Below are 16,836 nucleotides of genomic sequence, written 5' to 3'. Positions count from 1 at the left end.
CTCCCCAGTTGGCAGGTCAGCAGTGATGGTCAAGTCACTGTCCATCTGCTCCTGATTTCCAGCACAACTCCTCTCGCCTGCTCCATACCCAGTAAGGGGCTCTTTCTGCTTCCTCCCCCATCCTGCAAGCTGCTTGGTTCTTGCTCTTTTCATCAAGGTCCAGCGCAAAGACAGAAACATCCATGTTGACCTTGCTGGGAACCCTCTACAGCCGATCTCTATGCAGCGGAGCCATGTCTGACATCCTTTGTCCTGGACTAAGGACTTGTACTTCAGGGGCTTCCTCGCCTGAGCCTCCTTGCATCCTTCATCCCGTGAGCTCCCGTGGTACTGTGAGCTCTACCAGGATAATTTTCTTATCTTTGGTGGACCACAGTACAATATCTGGTCAAAATGTGGTTTGTACCACCTCCAGGAACTGCAGCTTCCTCCCCACATTGAACCTCATCTCCTGTGATTTGACAGTTTGCAGCAGATTGGATTTAGGCCTCTTTGATATGACAGCCGTGGCCCTCTCCTTGATGAAAATGACTGCCCTGTTTGCTTCGCTGCCACCTATACTCTTTTTACACTTCTCCTACTTCAGTGTGTCAGTAAGGAACAGCAGGACCTTGTTGTGTTGCCACCTACACCATTCCTGTGTTCAATCTGTTCTGCATCCTGACGATATGTGTGCCAGTGAACCCCGCTGACCACAAAGCTTGCAGATAGGATCATCTCTCAGCCCCCACTTGTGCAGCTGTGAGGGTGTAGGGAGAGTCGAAGAAGGAAAGAGATGTGGGAGGGCTTCAGTCTCCAAAGCTCAGTCCAAGTGATCTTCTTGGGAAAATCCCATTTCGTCCAGGTGCCCTGTGACCCCAACTCCACTGCCTTCAATACCCACCTTTCATTTTTGCAGTTCTGTACCTCTGCCTGGATCATGTCATGCCTATCTCTTGCACTGGCCCCATCGTTGGAAGTGTGCAGAGCCGAGGCCTTGCTGTCCCAGGCATGGGTTGCCGGTGAAATCTCTCAGTTTCAGGGAGCTCACTGCCTGGTCTATCAACGAGTTAGCGGCCAACTTTCAGGTTGTGACTCCTGCTTGGTTTATTAGATTGTCATTGGAGCCCCTCTGTGTTAATACAATTCTACGGTTTGCCACCTTGAACTCCTCCACTACTGATGACAACAGGACCTGTAGTTGGCCTAATCTTATGTACAGCCCCACTGAAGAAAAACATGGGGTGAATCCTCAGCCACGTCTGCAGGTGCTTGTTGACTTTCCTCTCGATGCCTTCTACAGTGGTTATGGTAGGAACTTGTGCACTGTGAAATGCCAGAGCAGCCTTGGTAGAAGGCCATGTTGCTACAGCCATGTCTTAAATTTACCAGGAGTCTGATTTTGTTGATCTTCTGTGGTTACTGTGATGTCATCCATGAACCACTCTATTGCAGGTTGTAGGATGTCGGGCTCCAACACAGGACCTTGGGCTACATCTGCTACTGCTGATATGAGGACAGACAAGGTGGGGGAGATGGTACAGCTGGTTGGAATCCCTTTTTGAAGGTCTTGCCACCTGGTTGTAAAGTGGGCTGAAGTGAAGTGTAACTTGAATCCTCCGAGATAGTTGATTAAGTCACTAGCAGGATACGGTTGTGGTCCAGGCCAACCTGGATGAGGGCTTGTGGAATTGATCCATTGCCATTAGCTAGGTCTAACCAGACGACTGTTAGGTTGCCTTTTTTCTGACTGGCTTCGCGGATCAATTAGCTGTGTGTTCAAAGCACCCAGAAAAACCCAGGTTGCCACCTCACTGGATGGATGTGTTGATGTAGCGATTCTCCATTAAGTAAGAGGTCAGACTTCTCGAAAACACTGAGAAGAATATTTTGCACTCCCTGCTAAGGAAGGAGATAGTGCTAAACTGCGTGATGGTGGAGGAATCTTCTTCCTTGGGAACAAAGCAACCTTCAGCCATTTTCCAGCTTGGTGGGATTGAGCCTTTGGTCCAAGTCTTCCTGATTATCTTCCACAACATCTGGAGGAGTTTTAGGCATTTCTTATATTCCTTGTAGGGTATACCACTTGATCCTGGTGCAGCAGATAACTTTGCTCTCTTGATGATATCCTGGACCTTCTGTCATGTGGGCTCTGCCACATTCAGCTCAGTTGCTGGGATCCTTGATTGGGGGACTTTTGTATTGAATTTGTCCCTGATTCCTACAAGGATTGCTGTGTGACTCCTGTAGAAATTCTTCCTCTCCTGCTTTGGGCTGATTAGGGTGTCAGGTTTTTGCTAACTGAGAAGAGCCCTTGTGAACCTGAATGGGCTTTTCACAAACTGCACTCTCCTTCTCTCTTTCTCCGTTCTTCACTTTGGCAGCTGCTCCACCCTCCTGAGCTTGCGTAGCTGTTTCCACAGTTTGCTGGTTAGATCTTTGACACCTACTTTATCATCAGGTGAACTGTTTTTGAATTGTTTGTTCAGGGTCTTTACCTCGCTTCTCAGGTGGTGAATCTCACTTTCCCTCCTGTTTGGTTACTCTGATGGCTTAAGATCCCCTTTCTTCTCCTTTAGGCTGAATTGCTCTTTAGTAAAGTTGAACACAACGGCTGTGAGGGAGTTGATTTTCCTGTAGACCTGTTGATAATCCTGCCAATGTAGCTTACAAGATGCAATCCAGGTTATTATCAAACTACTTTCAAGATACGTTGTCTGAGGATGTAGGCCATCTTACATGCCAGAATTTATTCACAAATTAAAGCAAAGTACTTTAAACTATCAGCACTGAATGTGTTTAGAATATTAGTGTTATGATTTTTGGAGGAACTAAATGAATTAACTTACATTAATCTCCATATATTTTGAGCAATTTTTATATTTGCATTGCTTTTGTTACTAATGGTCAACTTTAGGTCACCAATATTTCAAACAGCAAGACTACAAATTAATGTTTGTTTACGCACCTTATTCAGACCAATAGGTAACAAATCAAAGAATTCAGTTTCTGCTTTGGTACAAAAGTTGGAAGTAATTTTAGTTTTTAATCAATCACAAATGCTCTCACCTCAGGTAAGTAATGTTTCCTGTGATAATTTCCTGCAATATCTGTGATAGACAGTGAAACTGACATCAATAGTGATTTTGATGAAAAGTTATAGATCTGAATCACCCCACTCAGTGTAAAGAATTTCCAGCACTTCTTTGTGATTTGCAATATGTTTTAAGCTCCAACCTCTTTCTATTCATTTAATTTAAAATTATAAATAGTATTTAATTTATTTACTTTCTGGAGAATTAGGTTCAGAACATGAAATCTAATTATATTTTTATTATTGCATTTTTAAACATTCCATTGTGAAGTACGATACTGGTTTACTTCACAATGGAATGTTTGAAAAATGCTAAATTATCCTTTGTAGCCTGAAAGCTTCAGTATCTGTCAAAAGACAGAATGATATTGATATTTATCCAAAAATAAAAGTCACTAATATGTGTCCATAACACCCTGGAAGTCAAAACCTGTTCAAGGGCAGTGTGGAGGATGTACAGCAGATAATAATTTATTCTCTCAATGCAAATAGATTTTTTTAAAGTTTAACAGGATTTCTGAATTTTTGTGTTTATTCCCAAATGATTTGAATACAATTAGAGATTAATATTCCATTATTAAAATTATAATTAACTATTACTTTAGCAAAGGAAGATCTGGCTTAAAAACGGAAAGAGTTTCATATATTTTGTTTAAACTAAGAAGTTAAAAACAAGAGTTACTGCAAAAATATTTACTTTTCTTGGTGAAAAATTCAAACCGTACCTTGTTCAAGTTGAGCTGCAATTCCAATTGGATGGAAAATAAACTTCTTTTTCATATTAAAGTTAAAATGAAAGTTAGTATCTTTACCACAGCAAACACATTTTTACAGTCTTTCTTAGCTAAGCTTGAATATTGGTCACTAGGTAGTAATAATCATGTTGACATACTGTAGATTGCTACAATGTTGATCTGAATATAATCTACTCCAGACAAAGAGAGAGGACTTCCCCAGCTTCTTGATAATCTTGAAGTTTCACAAATTATTGCTGCTCTGGTTATTTACCTGTCCTTTCTTTTATAGTGAATATTTTCAGCTTGTCATGCAAATTACTTAAATTTGTAATGGATCCATAAAATGTTTGCATTGTCACCCAGTCTGCTCCAAACAGTCATTGTTACATGTGCTATTTATTCTCTATGTAAGGTATAATGCTTGGAAGGATGGGGAAGAATGGAATGCCGTTGGTTAGCTTCTGTCAGTGCTTGAATGAATCTGTGATGAAGATTGTAGCTATTGCTACATGGTGAGTTTCCGCCTGAGGCATAATTTAGTCTGGAACATATTCTTTCACTCCTCTTTTGAGGTCATTGATTTACAGGTCAGGTAGCTTGGCTGCCAAGTATAAGTTTACATGAAATTATTGAGTTAATTTACATCTTTACAAACTTGTAATGGCTCATATGCTTGGAAGATGTGATCAGTAAGTTCTAATTTTATTTTGTTGAAAAACATTAAAGGTAATATGCATCTTACAACTATTTTATTGATATTACTACACTAAAATTCAGTGTATCATGAATGTGTATCAATGTCTCTGTCATTCCATACCTAAAAGGATTACCAAGATATTCAGAAAAATAACATAATTTTGTTATGATTATTAACTGATAATAATATTGATTACAGAACATTTTGGTTTCATAAACAGAATCAAAAGAAAGAGGAGCCCATTTCAGCTTATGTAGGTGAAGTGAAGAGATTGAGCATTGTCAGTTCAGTGATGGGCTGAATGATGCATTGAGAGATCATTTAGTTTGAGGAATCTTACAAGAAAACATTCAAAAATGACTCTTACCTGAAGTACAATTCACATTTAGAAGTGCAGTTGAAATTGCTGTACCAATGGAAACAGAAGCCAGAGATGCAACTGAGCCACAGTCAGGAATGAAAGTGAGTGTGAACAAAATTGCAACATCTAAGAAGAAACCTGCCTGGTCGAAAAAATAGTGTTACTATTATGACAGGAGCTCATATACATCAGATCAATGCAGGTTTAAAAACAGAACTTGCAGAAAATGCAATAAAGTAAGACGCATGCAAAGAGGATGTTGGGCAGACAAAAATAAATGGACTGCACAGAGGAGAAAATGATAAAAATTAAAGTTTCAGTTTCAAAAGAGCACTAATCTGCATGCTGTTGATGAAATATCAGATAATGATGAGAGTGATGCAGGACTGAGATTTACAATGCGAGAACTAACAATAGATAAGCAATATGACTTACATCAGAGGTGAATGGCAAATTAATTAATATGGAATTCAGTCATTTCACAAAATAATTTTGAGTGGCATTTCAAAGATACTGAACTGAAGCCTGCAAATATCTAACAAAGAACTTATAATGGAGAAAAGGTAACTCCTGTGGAAATTGTATTCATAACAGTGAAATACAACAACCAACAAGCTACATTGGGCTTGTATGTGTTAAAAACAGGAGGGCCAGCATTTTGGGGCTATGATTGGCTGAGACAACTACAACTTGATTGGAGCGCCATCCACCATTTGTATGCCACATCCCCTGAAGAGTCAACTGAAAGTGAATTAAGAAAGGTACTGTGTGATGTCACAGCAGTTTAAGGATGGCATTGGAAAACTCAACGATATCAAGAGTAAACTAGTGTTAAATAAAAATGCCACACCTAAGTTTTACAGAGCCCGCCTGGTTCTTTCTACCATCTGAGATAATGTAGCCAGTGAGCTGGATCTCATGGAGGCTGGAGGAATTCTTTCCAAGGTTGATTGGAGCCCATGGCCAATACAAGGAAGAATGGGTCTGTCAGGATAGTTGGTGATTTTAAGGTCACCATCAACCCATTAACAGAAAGTAGATCAATGACCAGGATAGAGGATATCTTTGTAAATCTTTCTGGAGGAAAATACACCAACAAAGTGGACTTACCTGAGGTCTACCTATAGATGGAGGTGGAAGGAGGGTCCAAAGTGTTTCTCACTATAAGCACTCACAAAGGGCTTTATCGCTATACTAGATTTATTTTTTGGAGTAACATCAGCATCTGCACTCTGGCAGAAAGCTATGGACCGGGTGCTGCAAGGCTGCCCAGGCACTCTGTGTTACTTCAATGACGTCATTCTTACTGGATGACAAAGAACATCTCCAAAATCTCAAGCTAGTCTTAAAAAGATTAGTAGAGTATGGACTCAGAGCATGATGCAACAAGTGTGAATTCTTTAAGCCAAGCTTCACTAACTGTGGTCACACCTTTACGCACAAGAATTATCTAAGTGTGCAGAGAAAATTCAAGCAGTAGTGGATGCCTCAAGGCCAAATGGCCTGTCACAGTTCTAGTCCTTTTCAGGATTTGTCAATTACTATAACCAGTTCCTGCCAAACCTGGCTACAGTGCTCCATCCCTTGAACTCATTACTACAGATCTGGAAGAAATAGCAATGGACTAAGCAGTATGAGGTGGCTTTCCAAAAGACAAAGGAAATGGTGATGGCAGACACTGTACTCACACGTTATGATCCACATCGTCCAGTGAATCTTGCCTTATAATATGGGTGCAATCATGTTGCATGTTATGAGTGATGGAAGTAAATCTTTGCATCATGTTCCCTTACCACTGCAGAGAACAATTGCACACAGATTGACAGAGAGGCCTTGAGACTGCTTTCGTGTGTAAAAACTTTCAACCAGTATTTGTATGGGAGAGAGTTTACTGTTATTGTTGATCATCAACCACTAGTGTCCATTTTCAATCGACAGAAGGGTGTTCCACTAACAGCAGCAGCACGAATGCCGAGATGGGCTCTGATTCTGTGGGGACACAGTTACAAAATAAATTCAAGAGGACAACTAATCATGGAAATACTGATGGATTTTCCCTTTTTCCCTTGGAAAAGGAAATAAATGAAATATGTACAAAAGTGGACACACCTCTTGACGTGTTCTCCCTAAGGCAAATCAAAAGTCTCCCTATTATGGCAGGAATAATCCAAAGGGAAACCAGAAAAGACCCCATACTGTGTCAAGTCCACATGGCAACCCAAAATGTCTGGAATGTGCAACAGAAACTCCAGTTCCCCCATTTCTTACCAGCACTGGGATGAGCTTGCCCTTGATAGGGGTTGCTTTACATGAGGACTGAGTGTTGTTATACGATCCAAACTGAGGGTTGGTACAAACCCGGTAACTGGGTCACTTACCAGCAAAGATAGAGAGGTCCATTGAAGTCTGATGGTACTATTTTTAAAAGTATTTATTGATAAAAGGGGCACAAAAATAAGATTAATACAAACATACAGATAATATACGTCATCAATACTAAATCTAAAAGCTCGGGTATAATAACAATCAATAAGAAATACCTCTATCGTTGTCTAGGGGATAATGTATTGTCCGATGGAAATATAACAGTCACTGTTAGTTCGTTCAAGCTGCAGCGTTTTGGGTTTAAGAGAGAGACGGTTTAAACTTGCCCAGGTCTTTTATGATGCCAATCCTTTGAGTCAGGGGAGTTGGTTTCCCCGTTGTTAGCTAAAAGCCATTTTCCGTGGTACCAGCCGCCAGTCCCAGGCAACGGAACTGAATGCACGTGGCCTCCTTCAAATGGCTTCCCGCTATTACGGGATCGCTAGCGTTTCTTCTGGTGCATCTAAGGGGCTGTTCCCACAGACCCTCTTTTATCCTGACTCGCAGGGTCGCAGATGTCAATCAGGTTGGGGGTGATGCAATCCCTCCCTCAACCAGCCCACTTTGCCTGAGGGCTTCCACGTAGTACAGTCTTCAATCCACAAATTCACCTTCCGGAGACAATGGCCTTGTCCCGTAGCTTTATATCGCCGGGGGAACAAGACATTCCGCACATTTCTCTCTCATTTCCTGGGTCCCCTGACCCAACCCAATAGTGATCTTGCGATTCTCACAAAGGAGGGGGCTGCAGGCATAACACCCCATTTCTTCAATGCGTTTTTACCAGTGGTTAAAACGAAGTAGTACAGAGTCTTACAGGATTGTGGAATCTACCACAAAACAAAAGCTTTTCCTTTTCACTACAGAGTAATACAGTGATACATCCAATTCAGCATCCAAACAGTTAACAATTACAGTGTCACTTCCTTTAATATCTTAACATCTTGTACCTTACTAAAGTCTTATAGCATCAGACTGCAATTTAATAACCACCTATTTTTATTTCCTCCCTTCAGCAACAAAACTAAGGAGTTGTGATCTTAGCTTACGTGCATCTACAAAAGTTTTTGTAAATACTAATCTTTTGGTCGTTTTCAAACTTAACAGGCAGGCTTCCATGGGGTTGCCTTTATTATTCACATGCTTTGTCGAAATCCCGTACAACCGGTTTTGCTATTTAAAAATGGTGTCCCCCTTAACCGTCGCCTCTTTTCCAGTTAGTTCCCACGTGGGGAGCTTGGGTACTTTGGTGAGGTAAACACTCGCCCGACTCTTTCATAGGGGTTATTTTATCAACACCGTGTCCCAAACTTAGACCATCTTCTGAATTTCCACCCAACTCTTTAATTTTACACAGGTGGCGAGCCCTCTCGTCAGGACCCTTCAGGCTATGTGTTTTCAGTTCAAACTCTTTGCTGAAGCAGCATTTCAAATTCTGCCTTTTCACACCACACTCTGGAATAACAATCGCATGGGGGGCCCCCCGTCATCTCCCAGCTTAATCTGTAAGCGATCCGCAGGGTTTAAGATTTCTTCATTCGATTTGGGAACTACATATTTCCCATTTCCTTCAATAATAATATTTATCTCCCCATTTTTGAGCTCTGCATTAACTTTTAACACACCTTCGAGCACAAACACCTGGGAACTCTCACTTCCCACTATTACCAAGGTTAACCCTTTCTTCACTGAACCAAGTCTATCTGACCCACAAGGACGGCTGTCTCATTCAACTGAATCAAATACCTCAGACTTTTTCTGAGCTCCATTACTAGGTTCAGTACCACGTGCATCCCCATCTTGGACACACTCAAATGGGACATTGGCCTCTTCCAGGCTTTCAATACCTGTATCCTTTTCAAATTCTAAGTTCCCCTGATCCTCCCAGTTACTCTCTGGGCAACTCCCTTCCGGAGTAAACTCAACCCCGCGGGCTGAAGCAACCCCATCTGCCAACCCAGCAGATTTCTTCAAGGTAATGGCTTCCTTTTCATCTAAGACTGCCTTCATTTCATTATTGGGAACACCTTTAGAATTTTCAACTTCTTCAAACAATTCTGTCAAACCAGACAGATCATCCCTCTCCACCTCTGGACCTCTTAACCGCTCTATCGGTTCCTCATCTTTATTTTCTGCCTCTAGAACTTTTCTCCTCACTAAGGGAAGATCTACCCCCTCTCCCTTACCCTCTTTCACTTTACTACTCTTTGTTTTACCACCCTCTAAACCCTTGTGGTACAGGGTCGGTAGAAACGTCTTGGCCAAATCGAAACTGGCCGGATTTAAACTGCTCTCGTTCTCAGCTGCCTCTCTCGACATGCTGTGAGTGACCGCGCATGCGGGATAGATCTTGGAATCTAGGGGCGGGGCCGCAGCACTCACCGGCCGGCTTGTCATCGTCATTGCTGTCCAAACCTTACCACCTGCTAAATCATTACCCAGAAGGACGTCCGCGTTGGTTCTCGGGAATTCTGATCGCACCCCTATTTCAACTGGTCCAGATACCAGCTCACAATCCATAATGACCTTATGTAAGGGCACTATTTCTGTCCCTTTACTTATTCCCTTCACAGCTACCATTCTCGTCTTGTGACCAAACTCTAGTACCTTACTGCTGATCAACGACAGCTCAGCCCCCGTGTCTCTCCAGATCCGTACGGGAACTGGTGTGTCTCCCTCCCTCACAGACACAGTTCCATGTGACAGACAAGTCTCAGACCCTTCTCGTACTCTGTCTACCTGGGGCTCGTTTGTCGATTTACTGATTACCACGGCACATCTGATAGGGACTGCTGCTTTCCCTTTTCCTGTCTCTTTCCTTGGAGCAAAGCACCGAGATGCAATATGCCCTCACCCCTTCCACAATTAAAACTGGTCAAGCCCGGAAATCTCTGGCCGTCTGGCCTTCCCCCTCAACCTTACCACTAGCTCCCGGCCGGACCTCTGCCTCAGCCGGCGGACTTTCTTGATCATTCCCACAGTCTCTCTGGGAACTTTTATTCGAGGAAAACTTTGTCTTGTGGGTTAATGCATTTTCATCTGCGAACCTAGCAAATTCTGAGATGGACTTATTCGGTTTCTCATTCAAATACATCCGGATATCCTCCAAAACACAACCTTTAAATTCCTCAATCAGAATTAACTCCCTGAGACGCCCATAATCCTCTTCCACTATCTCTGCTGTGCACCAACGGTCCAAGAGCACACCCTTCTCATAGGCAAACTTGGTATACGTCTGATTCCACCCTTTCTTTAAATTTCTAAACTTTTGTCTATATGCCTCAGGTACTAGCTCATAACTCTGGAGAATGGCTGCCTTTACGTTGTCATAACTCTCCTACTCTACGTCCTCCACGGCCAAGGCCGTATATGCCCGCTGTGCCTTCCCTTTTAACACACTTTGTAACAGCGCCACCCACTGACCTCTGGGCCACTTCTGATTCACTGCCACCTTTTCAAAAAGCAAGAAATAACTATCAACATCCGTCTCCTCGAACGGAGGTACTAACCTCAACTCTCGACTAACATTGAACCGCTCCTCTCGGTCTGACCCCGGAACTCATGGCTCTTGCCGTAACTTCTCCAGCTCCAAGTCATGTTTCCTCTGTTTCTCTTTCTCAGCTGCTTCCAGCTGTTTTAACCGCATTTCATGCTCTCGTTTCACCTCTAACTCCTTTAGCTGGAGCGCATACTCCCTCTCTCTCTCGGCTCGTTCATTCTCCTTCTCGGCTGCCTCCAGCTGCTTTAACTGAATTGCATGTTCCAACTTTAATTTCTCCAACTCTAACTGAGCCGTCCCACTAGCTGGTACCTGTACAGGGATATTTTCCAATACCTCAGCTGTAAACACATTCTTCCCAATATAATACTGAGTTATTGCCCTTTGCACGTCCCGCTTTTTCATTGACAACCTCACCTCTACGAGGTTTAACCCCTTCACCAAACTTATCAAGTCTGATTTGGTGGCCGCCTCTAGTGCCTCCAGAGTCGGGTTTTCCAAAAATTCACCCACGTCCATCTTTGCTGGTTTCCCGTCTGGCTACCCGCGTAACCAGATCCAAGTTTTGGGCTCACAAGCCCAATTCACTGGCCTCCCAATTTGGTGTCAGATCCCGAGACGAGAACTCCCACTTTGTTACGAACCCCATAACTGGGTCACTTGCCAGCAAAGATAGAGAGGTCCGTTGAAGTCTGATGGTACTATTTTTGAAAGTATTTATTGATAAAAGGGGCACAAAAATAAGATTAATGCAAACATACAGATAATATACGTTGTCAATACTAAATCTAAAAGCGCGGTATAATAACAATCAATAAGAAATAGCTCTATTGTTGTCTAGGGGATAATGTATTGTCCGATGGAAATATAACAGTCACTGTTAGTTCGTTCTAGCTGCAGCATTTTGGATTTAAGAGAGAGACGGGTTAAACTTGCCCAGGTCTTTTATGATGCCAATCCTTTGAGTCGGGGGAGTTGGTTTCCCCGTTGTTGGCTAAAAGCCGTTTTCCATGGTACCAGCCACCAGTCCCAGGCAATGGAACTGAATGCACGTGGCCTCCTTCAAATGGCTTCCCACTATTACAGGATCACTAGCGTTTCTTCTGTTGCGTCTGAAGGGCTGTTCCCACAGACCCTCTTTTATCCTGACTCGCAGGGTCGCAGATGTCAATCAGGTTGGGGGTGATGCAATCCCTCCCTCAACCAGCCCACTTTGCCTGTGGGCTTCCACGTAGTACAGTCTTCAATCCACAAATTCGCCTTCCGGAGACAATGGCCATGTCCCGTAGCTTTATTATCGCCGGAGGAACGAGACATTCCGCACGTCTCTCTCTTATTTCCTGGGTCCCCTGACCCAAACCAATAGTGATCGTGCGATTCTCACAAAGGAGGGGGCTGCAGGCATAACAAGGTTAAAGTGTTGGAAGAGCTATGTGCCAATCATCTAGTCATAGTAAAATGAAAACATTACCTCAAGGCTTTGTCTGGGGGCCTGGGATAGATCAGCAGATTGGGCAGCTCGCCATGTACTATTTGGAATGGCAACACGTCCAGAAGATGCCAAGAACAGCGACTCTCCTTCTCAGGGAATAGCCCTGACGGGATTCATGCGGATTTTGCAGGTGCATTCATGGGCACAAATTCATTGGTCGTAGTGGATTCAGTTACACAGTGGCCAAAAGAGTTCTCAGTAGCCTTCACTACAGCCTCACACACTCTTGATGGGTTGAGCAGCCTCTCCTCAGGGACAATGTTCCAGAATACCTAGTCAGTAACAATGGACTACAGTTTGCCACAGAACAGTTTCTTGAAAATGAATGGAATAAGGCATATTACATCCCGTATCACCCAGTTACAAATGTCTTGGCGGAAAGGTTTGTCCAGAGTCTAAAGAATGCACTTTGATCAATGTCAGCAGAACACACTACACTGACACTGAATCAGAAATTCACCGGTTTCCTGCAGTACACTCCACAACCAACTACTCACCAGTTATCCTGTTCGTGGATCATCTCTTGTGCTCACACTTGGATCATCTCCTCACACCCAATCTCAGAAGGAGTATGCAAGACAGACAGCTGAGACGAATTAAGGACTCCTTATACAAGTTTCACTCCTGGACAAGCAGTCCTGGGGAGGGACTAAGCAGGTGATAAATAATGAGTACTTGGAGAGATTAACAACAGAACTGGACCACTCTCCTACACAGTGGAGAATGCGTCTGATGTCTTCTGGAGAAAATGCATTGATCTGTTGAGCAGAGCAGAGTAGGTTGCTAGAGTAAAAAGATGTCCAGAGCTGTCAGGACCACTTCCCACAACCACCATAGAGGAGGCCCCAGAACCTGAGATTGTTTCACAGCCTAAAGTCTCACCTGCCAAGCAGATTGACTCCACTTGTCAGGAAAGATGTTATCCCACAAGAGTAAGAAATACTCCATAGCAATTAAATCTTCAGGCCAGAATGGGACAATTGAAAATTTACTGTGCTGTGGATGCCTATGTAGTAGTTGTATTATATAGTACACTGTATATTTACTGTATATAGTACTGTATATTATATAGTACACTGTATATTTAAGATTACTAGAGAACAATACGTTGCATACTGTATTTGTGTTCTATAGTGAATTGGAGTTTATAGCTAAGCAGGGAGGAGTGTCCTGTATTTAATATTTTAGTAATATTTGAGTAATATTATAAATATATTGTTTGATGTCACATTCACTATATTGTACATAATTCATTATAGGTTATATGTAAGAAGTACGTGAATGGCGTACGTCAATATGCCATTATGTCATACGTGAGCACCGCACTAAAGTAAACTATGCATCCCAGACCCATGTTTTTCTTTCGATTAGTTTTTGAAGTTACAAAACATTACAGATTCCTATGTTACTTAGAAATTCATTGGGCCAGTCTACTGTAAAAGTAATGATTATTTTTATGCATAATGTAAGGTGTTTTATTGCATTTGAAAAAATAATAATTGACCAATGTATGTATTGACAAATGTGTATATGTGAATGAACTATTCTATTCAATAAACTAAAGAAACAGAATGTAAGTTTTCACCAATAAAACAAAGTGAGGCATTTTATGTTTAATGAAACCCATAACATCAAACATTACACATAACATTGAACTCCAAAACCTAATTACAAAAGTGCACTAAGAATCCTTATGTAAAACATAATCATGTCAGACCAGCCTCTTAAAGTGAAACCTCAACTCAATGGCAGTGGTTGTGAATTATGTACATTTCTCCCAATTATGTTACCCAACACAGGCCCCCCATGCCCCCCGCCCCCAGAATTCACTAAAACTGGCATTGTGAGCCTGAGCTTGGACGAGCCACCCAGCTCAGGTTCTGTGTTCCATGGGTGGAGGAACAGCAGGTGTCTCTGGCTCGTACAGAGGTGTGATGACACGCTCATGGTAATGTCATGGCAGCAGGGCCATGGCAGTGGAATGCTCCAAATTTTGGTGGGCCAGTTTAAGGTGATCTGCTGAAAGTTTACCCTTCTTATCTATGATAAAAGTCTCTTCTCCCTGTTCAAGAATGTGAAACAGTCCATCGTAAGGGGGCCCAAGAGGAGGTTGCTGTGCATCATGGTGGATGAAAACAAACGAGGTGGAATGGAGGATACAGGAACCCTAGGATGCCATACACCATGATGGGAGGTAGGAATAGGTGAAAATAATTGAAATTACTGAGGAGCATGGAACGCTCTTGAGAGGCCAACTAGACGGTCATGGTGTCAGGAATGAGATCACCTGGCACTTGTAATGTCTGCCAGTATATCAACAGACGACTGCATGTCTTCTTTTGGAGCAGCTCTGTGCCCCAGCAGGTCCCATGGGAGATGATCACGCCAACACTCATCAGTCAGAGAAGCCCTCAGAGCAGCATTTAAGGAGTGGTGAAACCACTCGGAAAGGCCATTGGACTGTGGGTGATACACCGTGGTGTGATGTGACCTAATGTCAATGTACTGGAAATGAATTGGGGACAGCGGACAGAGGAAATATCAGATGGGATGCCAATCCAAGTAACCCAGGAGCTGATGAATGACTGAGCCACGTCTGTGTCCGTCGTCGATGCAAAGAGGGACAACTTCTGCCCACCTGGAGATGTCGCCCATTATGGTAAGGAGGTGTGTGAAACCACGGGAAGGGTTATGAGGACCAACAAGGTCCACATTGACTGGGATCTCAAAAGGTGCCAATAGCGCTTGAACTTGACAGTTAACTTTTGCCCGCTGGCACTCAATACAAGCTGCAGTCCAATCACACATATCCTTTATGAGGCTGTGCCAAACAAACTTTAGTGCAACCAGTTTCTGTGAAGCCTTCTGGACCTGAGGTAAAAGGCCATGTATGGAGCTGAAACCAGTCTGTTTCCAATTTGCGGGCACTATGGGGTGAGGGCAACCAGCTGAGACATCACACAGCAGAGAACCTCATCTCCCCTGAAGTTAATGTCAGCCAGCCGCAGGCCCGTGAGCCTGGACCTCTGGGTCAGTAACTCGGTTTGCTGCCATGCCAGCATAGTCAACCCCATGGGTACAGCCTCAACGGCTGGCTGTGAGAGGCAATCAGCCAAGGCATTTTCTTTCCCCTTGATATGTTGCATATCCGTTGTGAACTCAGGTATGTACACCCAGTGGCATGGCTGCTGTGCAAACCAAGGGTGTGATATTTTGGCCATCACCTGCACAAGGGGTTTGTGATCAAAGAACGCTGTGAAATGGCAACCCTCTAGAAGAAAATGAAAATGGTAGATGGCCAGATAGAGACCGAGAAGCTCGCAGTCAAATGTACTGTCCTTCCTTTCAGGGGGACAGAGCTGCCGGCTGAAGAAGGTGAGGGGCTGCCACACACCTCTGACCAACTGTTCATGCACAGGCTGAAGTGTCAGTCATTATGGCCATGGGTGCATTGGGGAGTGAGTGCACCAGTAGGGTCAAATTAGAAAGAGCTCATTTGGTATAGTCAAATGCCCTGGTCATGTCTGCTGACCAGTCAAGCACTTGATTAGAGGTACTGCCTTCAAGCACACTGTACAGGGGGGCATAAGCTAGGCAGCTTGTGGAATGAAACAGTGATAGAGGTCCACCATACCTAAATGTCCTGTAATTTCTTAGTAGTCCAGGGTGGTGGGAAATCCACATTAGCAGCCACTTTAGATGTGATGGGCCTCTGTGGAGATGCGATGGCTGAGAAAGTCAATGGCTGACAACCCGAACTGACATTGAGCAGGGTTAATAATCAACCCATGTTGGCTGAAGTTGCTCGAGAAGTGTGTGGGGATGAGACTCATGTTCTGATTTGGACACATTGGGGGCAAGTATGCCATCCAGGTAAACAAAAAGATATTCTCAGTCTCTTAATGCAGAGTTCATCAGCCATTGGAAATTCTTTGTTGTATTTTTCAGTCCAAACAGCATGTGCAGGAAATCAAAAAGGCCAGACGGGGTTATCACAGCTGTCTTGGGAATGTCCTCTAAGCACACAGGCACCTGATAGTGGCTCCTAACTAGATCAGCTTTGAAAAAATCAATTTTTTAGCAAAACATGTTGAAACGTGTGGGACCAGGTAGATTGGGGGGTGGTGGCCTTATTAAGGCATCGGTAATCACTACATGGGTGTTCAATCACCATCGGACTTAGGGACCACACAGGGAGGTGAAGCCCAGTGACTATCTGACCAGCATACAATTCTGAGTCTTTCCATGTTGCCAGCTTTTCTGGGTCCAGCCTACGCGCACAGGCATGGACTGGCAGGCCATTTCTGGAAATGGGGAGCTTGACCCCATGTTTTGTGACTGTAGTGCAGAATGTGGGCTTGGTGAGGTCTGGGAATTGGACCAGCAGTTGAGTAAACTCACATGCAGTAATGCGTGTGTTTGACGGAGTCATAGTGGAGAACTAACTGAGGGAGCAGGGTAATGACCCGAGTTTCTTGACATTCACAAGCTGGCAGTTCTTAAGATCGACCAACAGTCCTTGGGCACACAGAAAATCTTCATTGAGCAGGGGTCTAGCTGCTTTAGCCAGAACAAAGTCACGTGTGTAACATCACCCATGGAAACCCGTCACC

At 43.4% G+C, this 16,836-nt stretch overlaps 1 protein-coding gene across 2 annotated transcripts in view; it reads left to right on the top strand.

Annotated features, from left to right (window-relative positions):
• slc1a7a (solute carrier family 1 member 7a) overlaps positions 1 to 16,836 on the top strand; it is an 88,452-nt gene that overhangs the window by 50,230 nt on the left and 21,386 nt on the right. For both annotated transcript variants that reach the window (XM_059984330.1, XM_059984331.1), the window contains one exon: positions 4,223 to 4,322. In XM_059984330.1, coding sequence (XP_059840313.1) covers positions 4,223 to 4,322 — 100 coding nt within the window. The remainder of the gene's footprint in view (positions 1 to 4,222; positions 4,323 to 16,836) is intronic.

This window comes from Hypanus sabinus, chromosome 11, assembly GCF_030144855.1.
Source record: "Hypanus sabinus isolate sHypSab1 chromosome 11, sHypSab1.hap1, whole genome shotgun sequence".
In the NCBI taxonomy this organism is placed as follows: Eukaryota; Metazoa; Chordata; class Chondrichthyes; order Myliobatiformes; family Dasyatidae; genus Hypanus; species Hypanus sabinus.
The sequence above is the reverse complement of the archived record's forward strand: the minus strand, read 5'-3'. Positions and strand labels throughout refer to the sequence as shown.